Genomic DNA, 24,424 nt, shown 5'->3' on the forward strand with positions numbered 1-24,424 from the left:
GCATTAAACCCCACAACAACAACCATTTACAAAACTCTCTAGTATGACTTGGGTAGGATCGAACCCAAGACCTCCAATATCTGAGGCAGACGCTCTAACCACTTAAGCCACCAGAGTGGTGACAAATGTTTATCATGATATAATTACACGGGCTTTACTCACAGTCCAACACAACTAGACTGTTTTGCTAATATAAACAATATCACTCATGATATTGATATGACCATCTTTTACAGACATCTTTTATCTGGCAAAAATATCATCACTTTCCTAAAAGTGATCTATACATTGACTGTTGTTAAATTCTCGAAGGGAATCAGTTTGGAATTATAAAACTTTAAAGTTATTTTCCCAGACATTTTCAAGACCTGGACAAGAAATTTAAAAATTTTAGACCTTTTCCACAAGCCCACACGCACGTGAGAACCATGTCCAGCTCAAGTTTTAAAAAAAGGGAAAACTAACAAGACAAATATGGAAAGTTATTGTTCCCAAAATGTACAATCACATTCAGGCTATCAGAAATGTAAAAAATATATTTTGCTGAGAATTGTTTAAAATATAAAAGAGAAACAAGTATATAACATGGAATAAAGGTACGGATTTTATATCGGTGATAGAGCTTCTCATTTTTACTTTTTCAATGAAATTCCAGTGAAGTTTCAATAAAAAAAAACCTCATTGGAATTTCATGGAAATTTGGTGAAATACCATACTTATGGTGAAATGAGGACATTTCAGTGAATTTCAGTCATATTTTCACTAACACACATTTTTATTTGATGAATCATATCCTCCAAAAGCCCAAATCCATCAAGATTCACTCCCTTTGGCTCAAGATGAACACCCCATCCTAAATGTGATGCATCTGTGTACAAAAATGAATGAGGTTTGGAAATGTGAATCAGGACTTATGGAACCAATCTCAATGTAACCACCTACTCAGGTGGTGAAATAAATTGGATATTGCTCTGGTGGCCTAATGGTTAGAGTGTCTGCTTTGGATGCAGAATGTCGTGGGTTCAATCCACGGCCGAGTCATACCAAACACTTACAAAAATGGTACTAACAGCTTCCTCACTTGGCGCTCAGAGTTAAGAGGTTAGTGTTAGGACTGGTCAGCCTGGTGTCAGGATAATGTGACTGGGTGGGACATCATGCTACATGTCTGTGACATGATGCCCCAGTGCTAGACATCACTATAAACTTCCACACTGCAGACATAGTAGCGATATGACTGAATTTTTTTTAAAGCTACGTTAAAAATCCAAATCACACACACACACACACAAATTGGATTTCAGAGGAATACAAGCAGATAGCAGGCCATCATATGGTTACCGGTTTCTTAGAAAAACTGGAAGTGTACAAATAACATCTATATCAAATCCTTTGATGGGAACTGGTAGTCAACCTGAATGGATGCCAAGGATCTGCCAAAACTGTCTCTTCACTACAACACAAAGGGCCCATTGCTACTAGCATTCCTGTTAGGCAAATGTGATTCCTCAATCTAAGATCAAATCTCCACTTTATCACATAGTAGGTACACTTTGCCTAAAGTGTGTGCAGTTTCCTATTTTTCCTATTACCACCTTTTAAAACATCACTTTATGTGATTCTGATTGTTCCAAATAAACCCAAGAAATTATTGCGTAGTATTCTATATATGACTGGCTGTGATTGTGGGAAAACTTTTTTAACCCCGCCTTCTAGATGTTTTGGGTTTTAATGAACATTTTGGACTGTCATTTTTCAAATCAGCTCGTGAAAGAAAATTGGGGGAAAATGGTCCTGACGGTTTCACTATGGTTAATTTACCCACATAGGGATTAATTATGTCATGCATGACATATCATAACATGAAAAATGGCTTAAACCACAATACAAAAACAATAAGAAGAAGTAAAACTACGGGTATTGCTTGTGTGGAGTGGGGCTTGAGGGAGTCGGAATATCTGTAGCATGGAATCCACCCTATATACAAGTTTGGTTTAAATGTTAACTTAAGAAGTAAATCAACTCACCTCTGTTCACAGAAGAATGTGGATATAAACCAATCTCAAAACTGACAGAAGTTTATCCAACCACTGTATATTTATGCGGTAAATATGTGATGCAATTCCAAGTCAAAAATTACATTTGTTTGCATATTCTGTAGTCTAATATTCCAAAACAAAGATTACAAATATTCCGTCACAAATACATTAGGGTAAATATGGGAATTTTTGCATCCAGTAAACCCTATTGCCACATGAATATCGCTACAATGTAATGTGTAGTTGTAAAAATGACACTTGAGGTTACGTAAACATGAATCATCACCTGTAATCTAACAGGTAGTCATCAAACAATGTCCATGCGCATTGGACATTCTATATTGAAAATGATTTTATCTGTGTAAAATATTCTGGTTAATCGGAAGGACGCTTGTTCTTTGATTTATAGTTTGTAAGAAATGTATAATCTACTTTTGAACGTCAATGCTAGTTCAACTTTGGTTGGGACTATTTTTTTTTTACACACAGCAAATGAAAGGTGCAATGTCTGTCAGAATGAAAGAAATTATTTATTTTTCTTTCCATCAAAATAATTTCCAATGAAATAACAAATATGTGATAAAAAAAATCTCAAATGGGTAATGTTTTAATATTAAATTTATGAAACTAGTTGAATATTGTCTAGCTTTTGCTCACCAAGCCTGGCAAAAGCTAGACATTATTCAACTCGTTTCATAAATTTAATATTAAATCATTACCTATCTGAGACCCTCTATATCCTATGTGATCTGATAGTAACCACTCAGGAGTCATACTCAGGTTACCTATCTTATTAAATTAATCGCTGATTTTATCAGCCAATCAGATGAAGTTTAAAACTTTTGTGTTTGGGAGTCTTAACATTATGGCTGAAGAACATTGATGTGAACCAACTGATTTGATTTACTATAAAATTACTGAAAGCTGCATTTCCATTGGCTATATCAAAAGTCACCAGAACATGAACCCTAAGCGGTCATTGTCAGATCTTCCTGTAGGACTGTGCTGACCCGATTTTAATTGGACTGACTGATTCCTTTTTGTTCCATTAAAAGTTTAATGTTACTGACATGCCCACTTGCTTCCTGTACTTTGACGTCCAGTGGCTTCCTACTCTCGTAATATGCAGCATTGTCTCGTGAACACATTCTCTTTGGGTTTACCCACTTTAAACATTTCAATGTCTGATACTTCTCATTTTAGAAACTCGACATTTGATTGTTTAATGACTGATATTTCCTTTATACCATTTCCATGTTGGATAAGCTTACAAATGAAGGAATTACATAAATGAAATATACATCATAATGCATTAGAAGTAAAATGCTGAATTTGTGTATAAAATCCTAATCATTCCCCCCACTTATTAGTGATTTATTATATAACTGAAATGATGAATTTGTACATAAAATCCTACACAATAATTTGTCAATTATTAGTGATTTATTATAAAATTGAAATAATGAATTTGTACATAAAATCCTACAAAATAATTAGTCAATTATTAGTGATTTATTATAAAATTGAAATGATGAATTTGTACATACAATCCTACACAATAATTTGTCACTTATTAATGACCCATTACAGTTTACTTAAGTTTAATAACAGATGAAAATAAGCAACTCGTAAGTCACATAGATGTTATTTTCGTAAGGACAGTTAACTAGTGTTAAGTGAGAAAATAGTTTCCTTTAGTGAAATTTCATTTTATCAATGTCATTGGCTGTTAAATGAAGATATGATAAAAGTACACTGTACATCTAACATATAAAAAGGGAAATAACTCTCAAAGGAACATTATGATGGTATAATATGCACATGTTTACTAAAGTTCATTAATTTCTGTCATGTTTCATAATAAAATCATGAAATATGGACCTAATGGTGTACAAAAGAATTATTATACATGTATACACGTGTGAGACCAAAAAGAATTGTGCAGACAGTCATGTCTCACCTGTTCTGCCAAGGCATGTTGTACATACAAATCAAAGTCACTGAATCATGACTACTAGTTCACTGTCACCACTTTGTGATGAGTAAACTATCAAATTTAACGACTACACATGCAGTGAAAAACAGTATCCTCTGCAATAAATACAACCATCAAACCTCATGACTACACCTTTCTGTGATGTGAGGCATCCTCCACGATAAATACAACCATCAAACCTCATGACTACACCTTTCTGTGATGTGAGGCATCCTCCACGATAAATACAACCATCAAACCTCATGACTACACCTTTCTGTGATGTGAGGCATCCTCCACGATAAATACAACCATCAAACCTCATGACTACACCTTTCTGTGATGTGAGGCATCCTCCACGATAAATACAACTATCAAATTTCGTGACTGCACATGCAATCGTGTGCGAGTCAGAAGTTATGTGCTAAACTTTATATATATATATATATATATATATGCCAGCAACAAAACTACCAGTACAATCGCTAAGTACTATGTCTAGCCTATGTGTCCCAGCTGATATAAAAGGGAAATAACTCTGGAGAAACACTGATGCAAGATGATGTTACAATATGCAAATGTTCACTTGATGTCAGTAATGTCTTCCAAGTTTCAATACAGAGCATGAAGAGATACATATATTTGTTGGTTTTCACATGACTTTAATACGGTATTTGCTGCACCAAGTTTCAGTACAGAGCAAGAAGAGATGCACAAGTCTGTTGGTTTTCACATGACTTTAATACGGTATTTGCTACACCAAGTTTCAATACAGAGCATGATGAGATACACAGGTTTGTTGGTTTTCACATGACTTTTAATACGGTATTTGCTACACCAAGTTTCAATACTGAGCATGAAGAGATGCACATGTTTGTTGGTTTTCAAATGACTCTTAATACGGTATTTGCTACACCAAGTTTCAATAAAAAGCATGATGAGATACACATGTTTGTTAGTTTTCACATGACTTTTAATACGGTATTTGCTACACCAAGTTTCAATACAGAGCATGGAAAGATGCACACATTTGTTGGATTTCACAAGACATTTAATAAGGTATTGGCTACATCATGCCATGTGGATTTATTAAGGTTACATCCGACAACCGATGGTGACCTTGTATACTGAACTTGCAGCCCTTGGATTTTAAGTATGAATCTACACTAATTGAGTCACCATGGATACTGGACAGAAAAATATGACTAATGTGATATGTGTTACCATATTCTGGGTAGAAAAATAAGGCAAAATATAGAATGAATGACTGAAGTGAGAATTAATAATGACTTGACCTAAAATATAACAATCATGCCATTCAACTGTGTCAGTCACACATTTCCAAAGGGCACCTCAATAATGCCATTCACCTGACCAAGTCACACATTTCCACTGGGCACTATAAAAAGAAATACATGAAGTCTGGAAAACTCCACTCCATTTGTGAGGTAGCAATATTTTGACTTTTATTTCCATTGTCAAAAGCCTCAGATTACATCATGTCATGTGATATCACTTGTATTCATCAATTTAGTGACATCAGACTGCAAGTGTAAATAACTAAATACAAATACTGCAAAAAATTTACCAAGACTTAATGTAGGAATTTATTACATTACAAGGGGACCCGATGTTCGCAAGTAAGCTCAAAACATACACACCTATCAGTTGAGAGGTAAGTTTTCCGTTCTCCTTGAATTCAAACCACATGCTCCGGACAGCAGGGTTATTGTTAAGAACAAATGTCTCAGCAGTGATGAGGGACTTCAGGGCATCAATCAACCATTTTGGATCAAGCACAATCCACTCCCTCAAACTTTGCACACTGAAAATTACAATACACGTGTTTATTATTAGCCAGAAACTGGATATGAATGTTCCCTTGCTCTATGAAGTAGGCTAAATACTGTCATCAGATCCAAGACAAACTTTCTGTGACTAAGGGAGTTAACTGAACTAATCAGTGTCAAGCTGTCTGTGATGCAGACCTGCTAACCATGACAAGACCATCTCAGTAAGACAGTTGATTTACTTCCATAAGTTTTATCAGTTTTCAGTAAGGTGTAACGAAATATTATAAACTGCTACTGCAAAGCTGGTACACGTATTTAAAAGTTCGGTATTCGAAACATGCAGCGACGGTAAACATTATGTTCAACTGAAAAGTTTGTAAAGTACCCATAGACCTTATTTACCACTAATTTAGTTGCACAAATATCATTTCCAAACCCTATGCAGCTCAATAGGCTGTTGCTATCTTTGAACCTGATATACTTCTTGGAATTTTTTCCATTTCAAACACATTGCTTGCTGGATGCCATTTTAAAAAAATCTATAATCAACAGTTTGATCCTGCATATGCTTTACATGAAAAAATATAAGCAGTTTAAAGTGTCTGAGGTACTACTGTAAAGTTAGTCTGGTTCTCTGACTCAATCTACTGAGTCTTAATATGAAACCTGCATCCAATCCAATGAACCAATTATCTGGATTTTGAGCAACAATGATTTTCGTTCCTGTAGTTTTTGCTTTTATTCTTTAAGTCCGTATTGTAAAGGTCATTTTCGGAAGACTTACTGCAAAATCATAAGGGTTGGCATGTCTGCTATAAGTGGGACACGCTACAGATATTATGAATTTCTGAGAGAGTAATAGGTATAAGATGAGGTTGTTTACATTTGCAACATGCACAATGGAGAGAATATTGATATGCCTATGTCATTTTCACGCATTGTAGCTAACACATCTTTGGATATTGTACTTGTGAAATTGTGCATGATCTAAGCACAAAGCTAACTAAAATGACTACACCCTCGTGCTAAAAAATCAGCCTGAATTAGTATAAAGAACACTATCTTTAGCAGTTATTAATCTCGGGAAACAAAGTTTGCCTAACTAGACAATACCAAGTTTTGAAGAAAAAAATTGTCAGCTTTTTGTTTTTACAATTTACCTCTGAAGACCAGAAATTGAAAATGACAAGCAAAGCAAACAGTTTTTTAAAAAATGCACATCTGAAGCAAGGCCAAGCTGTACAATCTAGATCATACTACACACATCAATCACAAACCAAAATAAAGGGAAATAACAGTTTACAGAGCAATACCTAAGAGGTACAAGTTCTTTTGTAAATATCATTATAAACAGTGATGAATACCTTCAAAATGCTTTATCTTTATAAATATAACCCTATGCAAAATTAAAAACTATCGAGCACCTCCAATAGTTGGTTTTAACCTAATAATAATTAAGAGTTAAGTGAACCCATCAGTATCAAGCCACCTGCAATATTTGTTTGAAATTCAGTAATAATTAAAGGAGTTAATTGGACCCATCAGGATCAAGCTATTTAATTAACTGAACACATCAATGCCATCCTGCTTATAATATCTAGTTAAAATCCAATAATAATTTAAGGAGTTAACTGGACTTATCAGTATAAGAAGTCTGTAATATTTGATCAAAATCCAAATAATAATCAAGGGAGTTAATCGGGCTCATGAGTATTAAGCAGTCTATAATATGTTATCTAAATAAAATAATAATCAGGGGAATTAATGAGATTTTTCAGTGCCAAGCTGTCTGTAACAGTTGGCTGAAATCCATTAATAATCGAGTCTCTTTTGTGCAGAGATGATAGGTGGGTAAGTCTGATGACCAAAGGTAATTGCTCTGCTAAATGATGCAGAATAACAAGTGAAACTTGGACAGGGTCACTGTATGACAATAAAGCTGGGAAAGACTTCATCTGTATCCAGTAGCAAACAAAATAAAGTTGAAATAATTCAAGATCTCATCATTATCCTGCATAATACCTAATTCAGCTGATATCTGACACTAATCAGGAGAATTATTATGCAATGAAATCATTCAAGGCCTCATCGATATCCATTAGCTTACCAAAGTCAGTGGAACTCTGACAAGAATCACTGTATAGAAAATAAAGCAGGTGAGTTTGAAAATTAGAGGCTATAGTTTTACTTAAATGCTGACAATGAACTTCCATAAGGATCTCGTCACTATCACCATGTATACAAAACTTGGTTTAAAAGTAATTAAGGAATTTTGTTACAACTCTATGGTCTTAAAGTAACAGAAAGAGTGAAAGCCAGACAATCTTAGCAAAATGCAACAAAAAATTTATTTCCCTAGAATATAGTGTGAAAATTTACAAAAGAAATTACTGTAATTAAAATCCCAAACAGTTCTAAAAATTCTATAAAAAGACCAAAAGTATGGATTATTCCAAATTAATTCCAGTGCTGTTCCAAATGAATTCATATCTTGAATGAGCTGATGTACCAATGGCCTGGAATAGTGGCAATGTGCTAACCGTCTTGACCTATCACAGTGATATAATCCAAAATATCTCTAAATAAGTTCACAATAACCCCAAAATAGTAATTTAACTTGAAAGTATTAATGAGCACTTTGTAATTCCAATGAATAATTTAAATAAATAAATCCTGCCAAATATTAACTGAAATACAGATAAGGGACTGATTCCTCATGAGATGTTAAGATAGGAATAAATAATTCTTATGCAAACAACCTTCATATAAAACTCTAAGACACAATAAGAGGACAGAGATATTTTAAAATTATGTGTTCAAAACATGATGAAATTTCCACCTTGCAGCCAAATTTGTATCCTTTTCCACAAATGTTTAGATTAACACTCGTACATTAGTTGACAATGTTTTGAAAGCAAGCAAATCTAGCATCAACGCAACAATAAATGCTGGGTTTGATATAAAGAAGGTAACTATAATTTATAAGAAATAATTATGTGTTTTGTACGTTATATAAATTCATCAACTATTAGTATTTAATAAATGTAGTATGATGTGCAACTTTATAGCACACCCCTTCACAAAGCATGAAGAGAGGGTTATATAAGTTTAATGTGATACACAAAACTGGTACATTAATCAGTGGCCCAAAAGTCCAAGAAGCCTTTCTTCCTTACACAAGACTGGTAACATAATTATTTACCCAAAAGGACTGTCTTTTTACCTAAAGTGGAGAATGTTGCCAGTCTCATGCTGAAACCTAAGAAACAGATCCAATTGTTCTGTGGTCTTGATAGGAACAGCTCCTGCCTCATTCAGTTTCTCAACTAGACTGTGTGGAATGACCTGACATGAAAGAAATAATGCAAATAGTTTTGTCATGGCGAACATTTGTCATCAGAGAAACTCCACGTGTGATTTGTTATCTTTTGTGAGAGAGGATCACTTTATTTTTCCTGAGGACTTATTAGCATTGGTTTTAATCACCCAGATTTACATTCAACACATTCTTTCTCTCTCTCTGTGACAATATCATGCATAACATAAGAACTGTAAGGATGACAACACTAAACATTATAACAAGAGGCCAAACATGGTATGAAATCACTCGCGTGCCTGAATCTGCTTAACAGCCAAATACACAAACAGATGTCAAAATAATTACTAAAATTTTAAGAAATTATTTAGTGAAAACCTCATCTTCATACAACCATCCAAGAGGAGTAGAGATAACAAGATTTTCTAGATGGCTGCTAAAACAGTCATATTGGACATTACTCCAGCACTCCTTTTATTTCGAACCAACATCATATGAAGTTATTAACTGAATTTTTTTTTTTTTTTTTTTAAACGAACCGAGTAATCAGCTTGGATTCCGGTCCTAGATGTCCTTAACGAACCGTGTAATCGGCTAGGACTCTGGTCTCTTGCTAAATAAAGTATAAATAACATTCAATCTCTAAAAACATCAATTAATAAATAACTTAAAGAGGCAATATCTAAAAACTTATAAATAACATAATGTAGGAAACACACCCTAAACACCTCAACTAGTAATACCATAATAACCTTGAAAATCTCTCTTCATACATGATATCTACTAAGAACCTCTATAAACAGCACAGAACATCCCCTCCTTTTAGAACATTTTGAAGAAGAAACAATATTTAAAAAAATCAACAAAAAAAATTATAATTGCAAGAAACACCAGGCACATGCAACAAGAAACCAGCGATGTAAAGCAAGCAGGACCGTTCCCGAGCTCTCCTTCCCACTAATGACAGCCAACCATTCAACTGTTGGAACCTATATGGACCCACAGGACCCCGAGTGGCCGAGTGGTCTAAAGCGCTCTTAGTTACGGATCACTGCCATCTCACCTCTGCCTGCGTCGGTTCGAGTCTAAGATTCAGCCAATGTGGGTATGTGAGAAAGCTTGCCAGTAGCTTCTCGTGGGTTGGTAGTTCTTTCTGGGGATTTCCCGGGTTCTTCCTCCACCATTAATACTGGCCGCCATATATAGCCTATCGTGTGCTGAAAAATGGCGTTAAACACCACAACAACAACAATAACAACACGGACCCGCAGATTGAGGTCAAACTATCAGGGTTCCTTGAATCGATAAAAGCCTGGGGGAGGTGGCACCATCCCCTTCCCCAGGAACAACTAGCAGGCTGCAGTGCAGTCAGAAAAAAGTGGCACATGCACAATTGTGTGCACGCCACTATAATTAAACTCAACAACAACTGAGAATTACATGTTGATAGGACTCTACATGTAGGATATCTTGCTTGCTTATCATGCAAACAAACAGTACACATCATACACTTAAATTTGGTAGAAAGATTACAGTGTTTGGTAGAATATAATTTTTCTTTTCTTGTACCTTGATGCCAGAGGTTTTAAGCTTCATGAGTGCTTCTTCCAAGGGAAGCCAATTAGCAGGTAATTCCTCTCCCCAATATGGTTGCCGTGAAGCCAGTTGGAAAATCTGTTTTTTCAAGGTTTCTAACTGGGGGTCAAGCTGGGTATTGTCAATAGCAAGAAAACCCACAAGGTGTTGTAAGCTTGGCTTATCCTTCAAAATGCGACAAATCTGTTGAAAATACTTGTTGACAACTTCCTGACGCTTATCCTAAAAAGAGAAAGAATGTATGATATGGAAAAAAACACCTGATGATATAGCAAATGACATGTCAAGATTGCAAAATACATGAAATGAATTGGATTTGAGCACAGGATATGAACAGACAACTGGTATTGACAATATCGTGCTCTGAGGTTTAACAAACAAGTCCTTGGAAGAGAATACTCTTCCAACTTAAAGTTGAAAACCCCTCTGTGTGTAGAAAGCATGCTACTTGTCATGTGGATTACAATACCCATCTGTGTGTAGAATGCATGCTACTTGGCATGATCAGAAGCAGTAACATCAATATTCAAGGGAGTTGGCACCAATCCCTGTATTATAGAGAGATCAATAAGTAACAGCCACCTAGTTGAGCAGGTAAATTGGCTTTCTAAGCTAAAACATTTTAGACCGGGAGTGCAAGATGATTTGCGACGTAGTAGTTGTTCCCCTAAGGTATTTAAGGAAACATTCTCAAAACAGGTCTGAAGAAAGGTTTAATTAACCAAGTTACCTTGATTGTTGCAAATAACTTTTATAATTTTTGCTAACCAAATGTCCAGTTCTAAATCTATCTATAATCACATACAAAAAAGTCTGAAGGTCTTTATCATTTTGTATCCCTTTTCCGAGTTCAGATTAATGAATTTTGACAGTGCAATCTGATCTTGGAGACTCTGTCAATGTCGTTTCAATATTTACTCATTGTAAGGTTTGGCTCAGTAGTTTCAGAGAACGTTTGACAGGCAGACGGATAGTCACACAGTGGATAGTTACATGGAGACCACAAAAGTAATATACCTACCCCTTGGGATCGAGAAAACATGACTACATAATTGCAAACACCTGTAATTTCAAATTTCTTTTATATCCACTTTAGGTGCTGTTGCTGCTGTTAACATGGATTCAATACCATGTCTCGAAGCAAGAGAGGCTATGCATGGAAGCCAGTATAACTGGTGGTGGAAAAACAGTCCAACCCAGGGTTCAGTTACTGGCAGCTTTCTCACATACTGAACCCAAGACAAGAGCTGACTTCCAAAGTTACAGGAAAGGAGAAAACTGTGACACAGTCATTCATTTGGCGATTTGTGGATGTTAATGGTGCATTTATTTGTGCCTTTTACAGACACCATGTCAAGCAATGTTGACAAAGGATCCAAAAACTAAGTACGCTATTTCATACTGACCTCTACAGGCAACACATCAAGCCATGGTGACAAAGTATGTAAACTAAGAATAATGTTGCCTATTGAATTCTACTACAGAAAACACATCAAGGCAATATGCTGACAAGGTATGCAAACTAAGGATAATGCTGATTGTTAAATAACTGAATCTACCTGTTGTATTTTATCCATATGTGTACCGACAAGAATCACAGGTGGAGTCACTGGGATGCCAACATCTAAGGATGACACTGGGGTACTAGCTCCATGGGATGTCAGTAGAGTGTCAGCAGCAGGGGATGTCACTGCATTTTCAGATTTAGAATCTGTACCAGTTGCCGAGGATTGTACGGCACAGCAATGTACTGAATTGAGCCAAACATCAACCAGGTCTGCAAATGAGCAAAGACAAGTTTAAGCAAATTTTACATTCCTCTACTCTACAAGTATGACTCCAAGCCACAGAGTAAAATTTGGAAGGATTAGGGATTTTTCTTTCTTTAGTAACATTTCAGTTAAAAGTGGATTCACATCAAAGGCTTTGTTGTCTGAATGCATTATATTAAACTTAATCTGACTTAAATACTTCCTTGATATTTAATGATACACTCTGCTTGTCAATTATTTAAGCTTGAATTATATACAATGAAGTGGATAACTAATTTGAAACCAAATCTTTCTCAGGTTATGTTCCTTTGATAATCTCTGCTTTTGAAGCAATTAACAAGTTTTCATTACATGTAATAATCATTAAATTTATGTTATACTGAATAATGTAAGCTACAATCTTTCTATTAGTTTAACTGGACTGGATTAACATTATCTTGAACTTGACACAGACTTATTTTTCTGTTTCCTATAAATGGATTACCATGAAAATGACATTACCTTTGACTTGACAGAGTTTCACTCCCTCTGCATCAAAGTAGCATTCATCATCTTTCACAAAATCTGTGATGTGCTGACTAAGATCTGTGACCAAGAGGTATATAGCACGACATGTCAGAAAGGTCTGGTGTGTAGTGTAGAATACATACTGGCCTGCAAAGTCCCACATTGCCAATGATGCATATTCTACTAAACTCTTCTCCAGCTTGTCTGCCTTCTCAACAACCAACTGAAGGAATTCCATTGTTGCATCAACTTTACTTGCTACATGTGTTTCACCCTCCTGAATGTTAACACCACTTGAATCCTTTGCTGGAGGTCTCTGATCCACCTTGAAAGAAGAGGATTCTCCTGGTTGATGGTTGGTATTATCAGCTTCCTGCTCCAAAATTGACTCAGAAATGCTGGATGATGTATCATCATCATCATCACTGTCACTATAATGGACTGGACTATACAAATCTTCAATAGTCTCACTTTGATAGATGACCTCTGTCTGACTACTCTGCTCATTGCTGACTTCAGGCCTTTCAGTCTGATGAGTCAGAAGCTTCACGAGACGTTGAACTCGAAACAACTGTTCTGAATCTTTCAGAAAAATAGATAGATAATTGTTCTAAATCCAAATATAAAGATTTATAGCGAGCCTAAATAGTGTTTGTTTACCTTGTCTCTGCATATCATACTGTGCCCAGAAAACATTAACTATGAACACCTGAACAAAGTACTTCCCAATGCTGCACAACACAGCCTCTTATACACTAAGGTTGTTTAAAAGTTTTGATACATCTTTTAACTTACAAACTTTCATCGATTTTTTAAATTAAAAATTATGATTTATTTTCAAATGCTGAAAAATTTATTGTAAATTCATGGATATCTTGAGATGTTAATTTATGTAAGGTATACAAACTAGAGTATGGTATGATAATAACAATATCTTTATTAGGTAAGAGAGGCAGCTGCAGCTAAAATCTTCAATAGATGTATTTATAATATGCACTTTTACCGATTGTATTCTTAAATGCTATTTACATATTGCTGTTTCAAGTTTTGAAACACCAGTTGGGTCAATCCCATAGACTTTATGTTACTGATGCCTTTCCTCGCTTGGTGCTCAGCATTATGAGGTTAGAGTTAGGACTGGTTGGCCTGGTGTCAGGATAATGTGACTGGGTGGGACATCATGCTACATGTCTGTGACATGATGCTCCAGTGCTAGACATCATTATAAACTGACACACTGCAGACATGGTAGCTATCAGACTGAATATTTTAAAAAGTCAAGTAAAAAATCCAATACACATACAAAAGTTGGTATGCTTCCATTACCAAATTATAACTTGCACAGGAACGGACCAATTGTCAATCAGCTATAAAATCCAGTTTCCACAAAGACACCAGATACCAGGTATACCATATGTTTACTAGGCTTGTGTTGCACAGCATATACCAGATACCAGGTATACCATAAGTTTAATGGGCTTGTGTTGCACAGCATATACCAGATACCAGGTATACCATAAGTTTAATGGGCTTGTGTTGCACATCATATACCAGATACCAGGTATACCATAAGTTTAATGGACTTGTGTTGCACAGCATATACCAGATACAGGGTATGCCATAAGTTTAATGGGCTTGTGTTGCACAGCATATACCAGATACCAGGTATACCATAAGTTTAATGGGCTTGTGTTGCACAGCATATACCAGATACAGGGTATGCCATAAGTTTAATGGGCTTGTGTTGCACAGCATATACCAGATACCAGGTATACCATAAGTTTAATGGGCTTGTGTTGCATAGCATATACCAGATACCAGGTATACCTTAAGTTTACTGGACTTGTGTTGCACATCATATACCAGATACCAGGTATACCATACGTTTACTGGACTTGTGTTGCACATCATATACCAGATACAGGGTATGCCATAAGTTTACTGGACTTATGTTGCACATCATATGCCAGATACCAGGTATACCATACGTTTACTGGACTTGTGTGCACAGCATGTACCAGATACAGGGTATGCATACGTTTACTGGACTTGTGTTGCACATCATATACCAGATACAGGGTATGCCATAAGTTTACTGGACTTGTGTTGCACAGCATATACCAGATACCAGGTATACCATAAGTTTAATGGGCTTGTGTTGCACATCATATACCAGATACCAGGTATACCATAAGTTTACTGGACTTGTGTTGCACAGCATATACCAGATACCAGGTATACCATAAGTTTAATGGGCTTGTGTTGCACAGCATATACCAGATACCAGGTATACCATAAGTTTACTGGACTTGTGTTGCACAGCATATACCAGATACCAGGTATACCATACGTTTACTGGACTTGTGTTGCACAGCATATACCAGATACAGGGTATGCCATAAGTTTACTGGACTTATGTTGCATATCATATACCAGATACCAGGTATACCATACGTTTACTGGACTTGTGTGCACAGCATATACCAGATACCAGGTATGCCATAAGTTTATTGGGCTTATCCAGTTACCTAGGATACACAATACACAGACCTGCCAATCCTATGAAGACCTTGTCAGCAAGGCATTAAGTTTTTTTTTTCCAAAAGTTTAACCTTAAAAACATCCAGTAGAGTTTCACAAACTGCAGTTCCAAACCCAATGGGGCTCATTGGATTCTTGAGAACTCTCAACTTGATGTAATCCTTAAAAAGAAATTGTTGCAATTGCAATCATCCTTACCACCTTATGGTGTACTCAAGTCAACACATGATTTCCACTAAATGTAACTGTTGTCCTTCCCACCATGTGGCATACTCAAATCAACACTTCAAGTTCATGTCCACTAAATGAAACTGTTGTCCTTCCCACCATGTGGCATACTCAAATCAACACTTGATGTCCACTAAATGTAACTGTTGTCCTTCCCACCATGTGGCATACTCAAATCAACACTTGATGTCCACTAAATTAACTGTTGTCCTTCCCACTATGTGGCATACTCAAATCAACACTTGATGTCCACTAAATTAACTGTTGTCCTTCCCACTATGTGGCATACTCAAATCAACACTTCAAGTTCATGTCCACTAAATGAAACTGTTGTCCTTCCCACCATGTGGCATACTCAAATCAACACTTCATGTCCACTAAATGTAACTGTTGTCCTTCCCGCTATGTGGCATACTCAAATCAACACCTGATGTTCAATAAATGTAATTGTTGTCCTTCCCACCATGTGGCACACTCAAATCGACAAATGATGTCCACTAAATGTAAGTTTTGTCCTCCTGGCTATTTCCCCCATGAATCTGAATATTCTCTTGTATTCTTCTGTACTGCAAAATCTTTTAAGATATTTATTGTCTCTTTCATCCTGACTGCTCTCTTGATGGATGCCATTTAAAAAACAGACAATGGCTTGATCATGCAGATGTTCTGCATCACAACATATCTGCTGTTTAAGGTGTCCGAGGTACTACGGAACAGTTAGTCTGGTTAGCTGTCCAATTTCACTGAATATAATACAAAACCCAGATCCAAATAAAAATGACCATTTTTGTATTTATTCTACAAATCTGTTTCACAAGACTTCAGGTCAAATCATAAGTATTAGCAGATCAGTCTTCTGTTGAAAACCCAATGCTGACATAACTTTCAATCAAGTTAGAATAGCATAATGATTTTCTAATTGCCTGACACAGTGGCTATATTGAATAACAGATCAGCACAAATTTTACTGTAGTACAACTTGACACCATAATACATCTTCAGGCAAAAGCCCCATGCTGACATGACTTTCTCTTCAGCAACAGAAGCAATAATGAGTGTGTGATTTGGATTTTTAACGTAGCTTTGACAATGTTTTAGTCACACTGCTTTTGTTGTTGTTGTTCCACGGTTTAACGCCATTTTCCAGCTCAAGATAGGCTATACATGACGGCCAGTACAACTGGTGGAGGAAGAACCCTGGAAAACCCAGTGAAGAACCACCGATCCATGAGAAGCTACTGGCAGGCTTTCCCACATACCCATGCTGGCCGAGCCTTGGACTCGAACCCACGCAGACAAAGGTGAGTTGGTAGTGATCTGGAACGGTGAGCGCTTTAGACCACTCTACCACTCAGGGCCCCCAGTCATATTGCTATGATGTCTGCAGTGTGACAGTTTATAGTGATGTCTAGCACTGGAGCATCATGTCACATACATGTAGCATGATGTTCCACCCAGTCACATTACCCTGATACCAGTCCAACCAGTCCTAACACTATCCTCTTAATGCTGAGTGCCAAGCAAGGCAGCTGTTAGTACCATCAAAGTCTATGGTATGACTTGGCAATAATGAAATTTTATTTATTGAGGATGGCTGCAGTGGTGTCCGCATTGGATATCAGATAGCACCATTTTTATGTGTGATTATAATAAGTCATTCAGTGAAAATCCCCCACTGATGTGACCATCCATTCTTAAGAATTAGTAATAATAGATTTTCAACATTGCTGCTGTGTGACTATGCCCAAAGTCTGAGCAGCAACATTTTTATTTAGGATCAAGTAGACGTTGAGATGAACGTGTTTATAAAGCTTCATGACAATCTTCCAAATGGGTAAGGAGGTGTAAGCGATAACAAACTTGTACTGATAACAGATGGACCTCAGAAGACAGTTGCTCTACAGGACATCCCATGTGTTCTCTGGTCTATGACCAGCATAGTTAAACATTATTTGTTTTACAGTATTATAAATTTCTAGGGGTGAAACGTATAAGCAGTATACCAGTTTACCATGTTAATTTGTTCCAGTGGTACATACTGGGTACTTTTTCACTGTACTTCCTAAGTACATCAGTAGTTTCCATCAATAGGGAATCTTGGTAGGAATTTATTTATACTGATAGCATGTTTTTATTTTCATGAACAAATAATTTAAAACATTATTTTTGTTACAAAAGAGTTGAGTTTTACAAATTAATTTTAAATATTAAAAATATATTTATATCTCAAATTTTTAATCACATGTTTGCCACAAGTCACGTATGGAAACATGGTGGTCAAATTCGATGTCATAGAAAATATTATGAATAAGTACAATTTACGGAAAAAATCTGGATTTTCTAAATTAAGAAAAAAGATATCACTTTTAGTGATTTATTAGCAGATGTTAATGTCTTAAGTACATTAGACCCTTTGCAAGGCTGTGAATCATCTTAGCAGATGTTCCCTTTGCAAGGCTGTGAATCATCCTAGAGGATGTTAATGTGTGAGGTACATTAGCCCTTTGCAAGGCTGTGAATCATCTTAGCAAAGGTTAATGTGTGATGTATGTTACTCCCTTTGCAAAGCTGTGAATCATCCTAGCAGATGTTAATGTGTGAAGTATATTAGTCACTTTGCAAGGTTGTGAATCATCTCAGTGGAGGTCTGTCAATCATCCTAGCTGAGGTTAATGTGTGAAGTACATTAGCCCCTTTGCAAGGCAATGAATTATCCTAGCAGAGGTTAATAGAGGTTAATGTGTGAAGTACATTAGTCCCTTTACAAGGTTATGAATCATCCTAGCATATGTTAATGTGTGAAGTACATTAGCCCCTTTGCAAGGCTGTGAATCATCCTAGGACTTTCAGGAGAGCACTTGTTTTCTGTTTGTATATTAAACAATTTCAAAAGTCCACTAAATATTTCCTTGTTTGCTAATTAAGTGTTTTATGTTTACTGGATGTTTGCTTTACTAATTCTGATAAATATTTTGCCTGGGTACTGGCATCAAGTCAAAGTTTCTTTGTCTATTATATCAATAGTGTAGCTAGTACCTTGTAGGCTTAAGCATCAACACTTTCTATTTTTATCGATACGTTCTCTAATGTCGACACCAAGACTTTCACAAGGTGTTATTAATAGTGTAGTGTTTATCATCCCAATGTAGCTACAGTGTCTAGATTACAATTTCTACCCCTGTTAACATACACATAGCAAATGAATTTGCTATTAGACACTTTTTGGTCATGTTAGTGGGTGCTACGATTTTCATTTGAACTGGGATATTTTATTTTCTTTTATCTCAAGATTATTTTTCTCAGTGTATTATGTAAATAATGCTGCTACTTTGATATAAATTAGCGCAAGATATTATTCAAGCTATTGACAGAAATAATTGTGTTTTTTAAATGTATCAGGCCCCGGTACAAGGACAATAAAATGTTGGTCAATAATATAATTGCACAATAAGGTGATGTGCATCACAGTACATACATAAATACCAACTTATACAACTGTTGTTGCATCCCACAATATACATTCACTGCCACAATAGGGATGAATCAAAGTTCTAAGCTAATGCAGGTCATGAAATGACCTCAGTCAAAACCCAAGGTTTATTTGCATACTATAGGAGATCTGTGCAACATTTCTCATGTCCTTTTGGACAGGTAGATTAACACTTATCCTGTCTTTTTTGTAAACAATGAGATTGGTACATTAAGAGGAATTATGCATTAGTACTCATGCACCTCTAGACAGGCAGAATCATACAACTTGTATTTTCTTTATAAAGCTTTGAGATTTGTACACTACAGAAGGATTTATGTATCATAACCCATAGACTTTCAACAGGCAGAATCCTATAACTCCTGTCTTTTCTTTGTGCAACTTGGCAACTGGTAAACCACAGGAGGAATTATGCATCAGTACTTGTGCTCTTTGGACAGCAGAAACATAGATCCTGTCATTTCTTTGTAAAATGTGGTGATTTGTACCGTTGTGTATATTTAATGTGTTTGTCTGCTAGTTTTAAAATTTTATTTTATTCCATTACATGCTGCTGCAATGTAACATTGTTTACTGGACTAGACCTTGTCCAGAATTGAGTAAATGAAATACTGTATCTAACTGCTGACCTCTTTCCAAAATCAGTGAGTTTTAGTAAACAATGTTTAAATTATTTTCTTTTTATCTTTCTCAGAGTAAGAATCATTAAAGTTTAGTCAAGGTCATACCTGGATGATGTGATTTTAAGCGTATGTAACAAACTTCTATTTTTCCAGAAGAATGAGCTTTTGACCCTCATCCAGGTATATGTTTTGTGTCTTAATTAGTCATATAACATATAACTTATGCTTTGATAAAGGTTTAGTTAGTCACGCTTTAACACCTAGCACTTTAAGACATGTTATGCTGTGACCAGTTTTGGCTGAATTTTTATTTTCTTCAAATTATTGAATTCAAATGATTATTTTCCCTGGAAATACAAAAGTGCTCTGATATAAAACTTGGACAAAGACATTCACTGGAATTTATATGAAATTCAAAACTGGAAAAATATTTTCTGCGATTCTACAAGAAACTGTTGACACCTCTACACTTCGGAGGTTATTACAAACGTCATCCCCTTCCATCTTGAATTTCATCGGGATTTGAACTGATCTTCACTTAGAACGTTTCACTGACAGGATTTTTTTTTTAATTCTTGGATTACAATTTGGATTTAATTTGCAATACCATATATTCTTTTTGTTTTTAATTTTTCACTTTGTATTCTAGGGAAATAGACTATTTGTTAAATTTTACAAAACTTGTTGTATTCACTCTTTTCAGTTGCTTATTTTCAGAGCATAGACTCGTAACAGTACATTATAGGAATATCTATCATCATTACTTGTGCACTTCTGGACAGGCAGAGTCAGAAAACTCCTGTCTTATCTTTGTAAAACAATGTGATTTGTACACTAGAAGGGGATTTGTGCATCATTATGCATGCACCTCTCAACAGGCAGAATTATCAAACTTCCGTTGATGCTTTATAAACCTTATGGATTTGAACATTATAGGAGGAATTATGCATCATTACACATGCATTCTGGACATGCAGAGTTACATAAAACTTCTGTCTTTCTGTACAGAGCTTATGTTTTGTACACTAGAGGAAGAATTATGCATTATTACTCATACGCTTACGCACAGGCGGAATCATAAAACTCCGGTTTTTGTTTGCAAATCTCAGGGATAATGATAGCCTACCTTCATGCTGTACTATCCATTCCCCAGTGTCCAGAGCGATTTTGCAACAATGTTTATATACATCAATTCCGTCCGTACTTGTCCGCTCAGAGATATCAACATGCTGTCCAAGGAGGCACTTTGTTAATGTTGTCTTTCCAACCCCAAACTGACCGACCACCATGACTCTAATGCTATAAACCTTCTCCTTTCCATCTTGCAGAGCTTCTTTGTATAGCTGAAGAGATTTATCATCCATTCGGAGGATCTCCACAGGAATGGCAGAGCCTGAAATCAAATAATTTCAAAAACATATGGAAGACAAATTTTACACACACACATACAATTTAACAAAGAGACAAACTGATATTTGAAAAGGAAATTGTCACTTATGTGCAGGTTTATCTTTTGGCAACCTTTTAAACATTAAAACACTTGAAAATGAAAGCTTCAAATTTATTAAAATAAAGTTTGCAATCATTATTTTATAATGCTGTTATGTATATTTAGATTGCATTGTGTGTTTACTCTATTCCATGATTATATGTTACATATATTTAGACTGTATTGTGTGTTGACTTTTTTCCATGATTATGTTACGTATATTTACAATGTATTGTGTTTTGACTTTTCTCCAAGATTATATGTTATGTATATCTCTATCATGTGACTGACCTTATTCAGTAATTGACCTCATGTCCTTCCTGACTGATAGTATGTCATTTTGTAAACAACAATTATATAGATAATATGTCTTTATGATCTTAAATATTAAGATCATTAATAAAGAAGGAAAGCAAATCTACATGTATCTGTGTTTTAGACGCGAGTTTTTCACTTGAGCTTGTTGACAACTTAAGAATGTTCTAGAAATAAATGGTTGATCCTCTTCCTTGTCCAAGTATTGTGTTAGGTTTTCTATAAGATTATTATAGAAGCAAAGACACTAAATCATTCCTATTTTAACATCAATATTTAGAGGACGAGTCAGGTTTAGCTGAGCTTCATTTAATATTTGAGAGAATTTATTTATTTACATTATTCATTAGAATTGCAAAGTGCTCAATAGTTTTGGACTAAATCACTATTTTGGGAAAAATTAATTCATTCAAGGACATTTAGAATGATGTCAGTGTGATACACCAAACTTGTTGGCACATAAGTACACTCAAAGTTATTGGCACATAGCACATTCAGATCTGGAAATCATTTGGAACGACACTGGAATCCATTCAAAACTCTATGCATTTGGATTTGTGATAGAACTTCCTGGATTACATGGGTGCCCATTTAGAAGGTGCAAGTGTGCAATGCACACTCAGGCTGTTTATAGGAGCCTTTTCCACATATTGTTTCTTTTTCTTCCATCATTATTCATTCCAATGTACCAACTTTCATTGACTATCTGAATTTTGTGTGATTTTCTTACTGAACTGTTTTCTAGCACACGAGTAATCCTTTGTGATTTTACTGCCTGGAAAATCTTTGCAAAATAAATCGCCAGCAACACTAGTAACTGAAAGAGAAAGGCTCATTTCAAATTATATCGCGATTCTCTCTGGTATTTATATACGTCATAGGTTCAGGCTGATTTGTTGATGAATAAGCAGCAAGTTGATGTTTATTAGTTTTTTCATGCTCTTGTATGTCATGGCCACCTCCATGCACAATAGCGAAATCTCATTACACAATTTGCAAAACATCAATTTGTCTCCTTTACAGAATAGTTTCATAATGCTAAATAAGATGGCACAATTGTCCTTCCACTTTTGCTTTCTTGTCTAACCTGGAGAAAATTCTGAATATTCTTCTTTCCTTTTTCAACATGATTAGAAGTTGAATATCATGAAGATGAGATACAGTGATTAGGGCAACTATTTGTGCAAGCCAATATGGCGGTTACAGACATGGTAGCTTGGATTTCAAATGAACTAACCACACTGAATGTGATGTTGTCTGACTGCAGACAGCTGAGATGAAGCAGTTGGACTGCTTTGATGCAGGAATCAGACTTCAGACTGATGTGATACAGGAGTCAGGCTGCAGACTGATGTGATACAGAAGTCATTCTGACTGATATGCAAGTCAGACTGCAGACTGATGTTATACATGAGTCAGACTGCTTTGATACATGCATCCTACTGCAGACTGATGTGATACAGGAGTCATTCTGACTGATATGCAAGTCAGACAGCAGACTAATATTATACATGTCAGACTGCAGACTGATGTAATACAGGAGTTATTCTGACTGATATGCAAGTCAGACTGCAGACTAATGTTATACACGAGTCAGACTGCTTTGATACATGCATCCAACTGCAGACTGATGTGATACAGGAGTCAGACTGCTTTGATACACATGTCAGATTCGAGACTGATGTGATATATGCATCAGACTGCTTTGATACATGCATCAGACTGCAGGCTGATGTAATACACGAGTCAGGCTGATGTGATATATGCATCAGACTGCTTTGATACATGCGTCAGTTTGCAGGCTCATGTGATACATGAGTCAGACTCAGATATTAGTTTATTAGTTTTTCGAATCTAAATGTCATGCAGGAGACGTACTGATTGATGCACAAAAGTCAGACTGATTGATGCATTACCAGAGTCAGACTGATGCAATACTTAAGTCAGACTAAAGGTATTATCATTTCCAGTTCTAGAGCTTTCTAATCCAAATGAAAGTAATAAACTAAGGACTTTCAAGTCCCAGAAAAGCAAAGCAATGCAAGAGTAGCAGGTAATTTATTACTGCTATTAAAGTGAACATATACTGCAAGAAAAGACCCCAAAAAGGACATCGGCACCCGTGTCTCCCCTGCCTCTAGCATACTTACTTTGATGAATATCAGCCTCCCCTGTGCCAAGCCAACATACTGGGATAGGGTCACAAAATTTAACTTCTGACCCACTAGGTCAAGTAGGACCCTACACTGCCCAGGTCCACATAAGCCAAGGACCTATCCAACAGCTCATTTTGACATGTGAATATTTACTACAGTGTATTAACTAAAAAATAACAAAATTAACAGAAACTCAAAATTCAGACAATCGCCTTATTCCTTTTGCAATCATGTATATAATTTACTAGCATTAATATTTTAAAATTTCACAAGGATCAAACCTAGATTGGTAGTCAGCATATTGCCTACTAAATTTGCAGATTTCCAGGGATATTTTACAACACTAGCCGCTCTATATGGCTCAACTTCCACTTGTATACGTGCTCTTTTATGAATCATTTCAGATGTTTTAAGGATTAAAAGCCACATTATCTTCAATTTATAGGAACAAATAAGAAGTTCAAAGGTCCAATTAGCTAGTGATGCTTAGATATTACCAGTCACATCTAAATAAAATCAGTTCAGGACCTAAGACCAGAGTAATATTTAGGTCCTGTGGGTGTTGAAATCCTCCTACTCTGGCT

At 35.8% G+C, this 24,424-nt stretch overlaps 1 protein-coding gene across 2 annotated transcripts in view; it reads right to left on the reverse strand.

Moving 5' to 3' along the window:
- Positions 1-24,424, reverse strand: part of LOC149770956 (uncharacterized) — an 88,569-nt gene that overhangs the window by 14,323 nt on the left and 49,822 nt on the right. For both annotated transcript variants that reach the window (XM_089948942.1, XM_089948943.1), the window contains 6 exons: positions 21,007-21,273; positions 12,993-13,580; positions 12,279-12,496; positions 10,693-10,941; positions 9,031-9,152; positions 5,676-5,839 (listed from right to left, as the gene is read on the reverse strand). In XM_089948942.1, coding sequence (XP_089805068.1) covers positions 5,676-5,839; positions 9,031-9,152; positions 10,693-10,941; positions 12,279-12,496; positions 12,993-13,580; positions 21,007-21,273 — 1,608 coding nt within the window. The remainder of the gene's footprint in view (positions 1-5,675; positions 5,840-9,030; positions 9,153-10,692; positions 10,942-12,278; positions 12,497-12,992; positions 13,581-21,006; positions 21,274-24,424) is intronic.

This window comes from Sinohyriopsis cumingii, unplaced genomic scaffold (genome assembly GCF_028554795.1).
Source record: "Sinohyriopsis cumingii isolate HCF-2022 unplaced genomic scaffold, ASM2855479v2 utg002187l, whole genome shotgun sequence".
In the NCBI taxonomy this organism is placed as follows: Eukaryota; Metazoa; Mollusca; class Bivalvia; order Unionida; family Unionidae; genus Sinohyriopsis; species Sinohyriopsis cumingii.